This window comes from Cupressus sempervirens, chromosome 1 (genome assembly GCF_028749045.1).
Source record: "Cupressus sempervirens isolate cs-2001-9-10 chromosome 1, ASM2874904v1, whole genome shotgun sequence".
Lineage (NCBI taxonomy): Eukaryota > Viridiplantae > Streptophyta > Pinopsida > Cupressales > Cupressaceae > Cupressus > Cupressus sempervirens.
In genome coordinates, this window is record NC_143118.1 from 790398649 (window position 1) to 790404400 (window position 5752).

At 33.4% G+C, this 5752-nt stretch overlaps 1 protein-coding gene across 1 annotated transcript; it reads right to left on the bottom strand.

The window, feature by feature from the left end:
• Positions 1 to 1780: 1780 nt before the first annotated feature.
• LOC149580239 (aldehyde oxidase GLOX-like) lies at positions 1781 to 3839 on the bottom strand. The gene is made up of 2 exons (XM_089813397.1): positions 3329 to 3839; positions 1781 to 3234 (listed from the first exon to the last, which is right to left on the bottom strand). Exons 1-2 carry the CDS (start codon positions 3760 to 3762, stop codon positions 1974 to 1976), a joined length of 1695 nt encoding a protein of 564 aa, XP_089669523.1. The 5' UTR covers positions 3763 to 3839; the 3' UTR covers positions 1781 to 1973.
• Between the last annotated feature and the right edge of the window lie 1913 nt (positions 3840 to 5752).

Genomic DNA, 5752 nt, shown 5'->3' on the forward strand with positions numbered 1-5752 from the left:
TGTTGTTCTCTTAAATTACTCTGCTAGTGGCTAACTTCTTATTTTCAATTATTTAGAACCTGGCCAGATTTGAACTGTTGCTCTGATTAGACCCGAGCAGACAAATTTATTCTGTTTGCTTAACTGTGATTGTTTGCGATTTGTTTCTACGATATGATTTTGTTTCGCCATATATGGTCCACCTCCAATTTTTCATTGGAAATGAAAAAAATACAATCAATCAATGTTTCATTTGGAAATAGCGAATGGTGCACGAGTATAGAAAGTAAATTGTTTCATCCGCATCTGTTGAGTTTATCGATCCTTCAATAATAATAATAATAATAATAATAATAATAATAATAATGTTAAAAAAAAAGGAGTTTATCGATCCTTCAATAATAATAATAATGATAAAAAAAAAAAAAAAATTTAAAGTAAAAGTGGGCAAATTAGAATATTATATATATATATATATATATATATATATATATATATATATATTATTATTATTATTATTATTATATATAATTTTTTTTAATAGATATTAATTATATGAAATAGAAGAATATATAAAATAATGTTTTATTCTAAAAATATTAAATATAAGGAAAGTAACTGCATATAACATAAGTTCAAAAAGTAAATAAGAGGATCAAAATGGAGAAATTTATCAGAATATGTTTTGTTTAGTTTATGATCCTTCAACAATTTCAGGGTATTATTATTATTATTATTATAAAGAAAAAGTGGGCGAACCACTAGAATATATTTTTTTCCCCTCTAATAGATATTAATTATATGAAACATCTGTGTGTGTGTAATATTAAATATAAGAAAAAGAATTTCATATAACATAAGTTCAAAATTATTCTAATGCTAGTGGAGCAATAAAGTTGGTAGGAGATCTAGCAAGAGGTGAGCTCAGAGTCCATGAAAACTAAAATGAAACCTGATAGGAAGAGCAAGGTAAAAGTGATTCACCCTAGCTCCAGAAGCAAAGATATCCTTGGCCCATCCCATATTTTTAAATCTAATCTATAATTAGATTTAATTAATTAATTTAAGGATAAATAATAGTTTAAATCAACATCTCTTTGTCTAAAATAAATATATTATTGTCATATGCTAAATGTATTAGAAATAATTTCAACCTTATTGAATTTTTTCATGAAGTTCAAATTTCAGAATTTTATGATATTTAATAAAATAGTATAATTTTTAATAATATTATTTCATTTTGATATAATATGAAGTTATTTAGTTTGTAATGTCAAATAATTTTGTCAATTTTATAGAATTATCACTTATATTTAAAAATAAATAAATTTATATAAGTTAAATTTAATATTAATTTTTTTCCAAATTTCTTCCCAACTTTATAATGGAAAAATTTGAATTCTAACATTGTAACTGAGATTCCAACCATTCATTTGTTAATAAGAAAGAGCTGGAATTACTCAGAAGAACAACCCATCAGTCGAATTCATCTTATGTTTAGATAATACACAAAAGTAAAAAATATTTTTGAAGTCAATTCAAATTACTGATTATAATAGAAAATTTGAATTGATGAAAACAGTAATGGATTCCTCAACAGCAGGCGGTAAGAGCCTAGATGGATCAGATGACAACAAGATGAAAAGGAAAACCTCGACATAAATTCATAAGATTGCGAACACCTCCAGCAAAGGTGAGCAGATTTGAATTCAGCAGTGTCAAACTTAATTTATTGCAAATAAAAAAGAGACCAATAAAATGAGCTGGACATGCATTTGAATTGGGGCACTATGAAACCAAATTGTACGGAGAAAAAGCTAGCTTGTTTAGGATAAGAACAGAAAAATATCCAGCTGGAAATACATTTGATTCAGTGCCAGTAAAGCCTAACATATTTGTCTGAAACCGGCTCTATCAGAACAATTGTAGGCAGCTAAGGCCTAACTTATTTCAGATAAAAAAGAACCCCTACACAAATTCCGCTGGTCGCAAATTCAGGCAAAGTGAATCCATTGTGCCTGGCTAGGAACACCTCCATTAACAACCGTGAGCATGTAGAATCCAGAAGGAGCCGCCACAGGACTTGGTGGCGCCGTCAAAACAACCCAAAAATATCTCTTTCCCTTTCCCTTCTCCTCCACAATCTTTGTAGCCCTCGCCAGGGACAACATTCTTTGGTTCATAGAAAATGAATGCGTAGTAAAAGGAGGAGAATAAACATGAAATCGAACATCGTTGCTCAAGTTTCCCGAAAGCGTGAAATTCACGAGAAATTCAGACCCATATGGAATGAAACCCGAGGGCTTAACAAAACTAATATTGGGCCTAAATCCGTCGTAAACCGGATCAAGATAATAAGGACTGTAAGCATCCACACGGAGCTCAGTTTTAGCATAAACACCAGTGAAAGTGTAATAATCATTTGAGTTGCTTCCGGCCGCCAGAATACGCCCGTCGGGAAGAAGATTTGCAGTGGAATGGTACATTCGAGGAATGGTGGACGGAGCGAGGACTGCAAACCGCTCTCCGGCGGGATTCTCCGGCCGGTAAAGCCACGGATTTTGGACGGGAATCCGGGCGTCTTGCCAGCCGGCGGATCCATTTCGGGCGCCGTTGATTATGAGGACTTCGCCGGTGGGAAGTATGATCATGTCGTTCATTACTCTCGGCCCCGGCATTTCCTCCATTTCCCATACTGGATTTTCAGATGTTATTACCATTCTCCCGCAGGTGTTGAGGGCTTCTAAATAGACCTCGTTTCCGGTCCGTTTGTTATTCTCGCCTCTTGTGAAGGATCCGACGGGTGCACCTCCGCAGATCATGATCTCCACTGTCTTGAAACCGTTGGAGAAGTCCAAGGGAAGCATGACGGAGGATCCTGTGCTCGGGTAGCACCTTGCGCCGCCGCCGGGCATTGTCGGGAACGTTCTCAGAACTTTGTTGCTTTTGTAGTCGAGGAGGATGGAGTCCTGGTTGGCGAAGATGAAGAGATTCCCGTCGGAAGACAGATGCACAAACGGGTACAGATTGTTCTCCTCGCGCGGAGTAAGCGTCTGCTGAAGGAAATCGAGGTTGTGGAAATCGTCTGTGTTTTTCTTGGGGACAAACTCGTAGCTAAACGAGTGGCGGCCTCCAACGACGAAGACCCGATTGTCAGGCAAGATCTGGTCGGAGGCGTACCATCGCTTGGACATCAGCTTCTCTGTGGGGGATTCCACCCAGTCGCAGGTCCCGTCCGAGCAGGGCGTGTAGTACCTGTTCGTACAGAAAGATATTAGAGATGCTATCATGATTATATTAAAAAGAAATAACTATATATATATATATATATATATATATATAAACATACCGGATGTTGAATTCTCCACCTATTCCCGAACCGCCCGTTTGGACCAGCGTGCCATTGCTAGAGAGAGCACCGGAAGAGCACCAGGTGTCGGTCAGAATGTGCAGAGGCCTCACCTTGTTGGTGACAATGTCGTATTCAATGGAGTGAGCCCAGCAATCTGAATCGATTGGAAGAGGTGGTCTTACATTAGTGCAGGGCGGGCTGGTTCTTGTGAGGTTGGATCCGTGATTTGGTCTGTCGAACATGATGACTTTGTTGTTGTGCATCACAATTGTGTGCATTGAAGCGATTCCAGCGTTCTCCAATAGTAGCTCCCATCTGCCTTGCAGATCCTTTTGCCTGTGTCCCCAACATGATGATGGTGTAGCCAGCAAAACTACAACCACCTTGATCATCATGGTCAATGGATTACTCGGCCTTTCCATTTTTCTCATCAACCTTAATCAGCAACGGTGGCTTGGAACAAGAGGGATTGGCCAGGCAACAAGGCAGTTGATCTGAAAAGATGCAAAGCGATAGAAAACTTTGGTAGAGACAGTGAGGAATGGGGCTCGTTTATAAAGGGTGGGAAGCACATTGGGATGAGCATTTAGATTCATGTTATGATAGTATTATGACATAACCAAAGTTTAAAAATGTGTTGTTTTAGTTAAATTTATGATGTATAGTAATTTGATATTTCTTATAATTTTAATTTCCAATTCGATATCACGTGGCTATCTTCCTACAAACTGTAGAGTTGAACAAAATTTTTAAAATGGAAAATATCATGGATTTTTTTTGAAAATTTCACAATTTGATCTTCATGATCTGTATAGTTTGTGGTCCAAAAAAACAAATAATTTGAAAAAAAAAAATGCTATGTTTTCGTAAATCTGAGAAAAAAAATGTTTGACTTTGTTTGTCTTTAGTGCATTTTGTCTACCCCTTAAAATGCTTCACGTTGCAATTAAGAATGTGTTGTTAAGTGAAAATTATGGTGTATCCAAATTTGATATTTATTTATCTTTCTATTTCTTAACTAAATAATACTTTGAAATAATTAAATGGAAGGAACGGAAAAACTAATAAATGAAAAGATATATATATATATATATATATAGTGAATTTAACTGTATAGTATAGTAAATATATATCTACTGAGTTGTGCTAAGAACTCATGTTGGAACTAACCCCTAAAGCTGTGCTTTGCTAGTTACACTAGTTTGTTACTTAGTCTCTAGTTATATATGGCTTAAAACAATGTGTTGGAACTATCTTACCAACTATTTCAATTAAATCACAAAATTTTATGGATGTAGCTATCCCCCTACAAACTATATACCAATTTTCAAAAAATCAAAAACATCATGGATATTTAAAATTTTGGGATTTGATCTTCATGATTTGCATAGTTTATAGTTAGTTGAAATAAGAATTTTTTTTTGATAAAAATCACCAAGTTTTAGTGAATCTGGAAAAAAAAAAAGGTTTGACTTTATTTTATGGTTAGTACATTTTATTTGGAGATTAATCTGTCCCATTTCACATCACATACTTTGATACATTTGAAAAGAATATAGTAATTTTATACCTGAAATTTCAAATTTCCATTTGAAGATGACAGTATCTTTCAATTTGAGGATGACAGTATCTGTATTCAGTGTTGTGTTCTGTGAATATTTCTTGTTCACTTGCTTTTCTTTAAAATCTCAATTTAGGGTTAAACAAAATTTGGGTGAAGCTTTACATTCAATAGTTTATTCAAACATGTTTGGAGCTCGGTTATAGTGCTATCCTCGCCATTGCCAGTTGTCATACTCTTAACGAGGATTTGAAAATTATCAGCTTTTAGAAATTTTATAATTGGTTTTGAGTTTTTCAGAAAACAATACATGTAATTCACTGCCGTGTCTGTATCAATCGAAGAAAATAAGTTTCATGTTCTAACTATGATAAAATGTTTTGAAAACTCAAGATTTGACCGTTAATGTATGCAGGAAAAAGTCTTCCGGAAAATATTGTATTTATAAATTTCATATGCTCCTTCAATATTGATTTAGAGATTTAGAGGAGGGATTTTTTTCTAAAAAAATATTTGCATTGTTGATGGGAATAATGTATTTTAATTTACTTTAGTGAAAGTATGGTAACGTTTTTAACACATTTCTGTTACCAATTTCATTTTAGGGTATGTATATTAATTTTACGATACTTTCATATTCTTTAATAGATAAAATTTTCATAATTTTATAAATTTGAAGTATTAAATAATTCAATGATTGAATAATATATTATTATTTTTTATTTTTTCTATTTAAAAACTAAATAATTATTCTTTTTAATTTACAATATTAAATTAGCTAAGATATTTATTTATATTTGTAATTAATATTTATAAATGAATCAGGTTTTTTCCTTTAGATAATATATAAAGACACATAT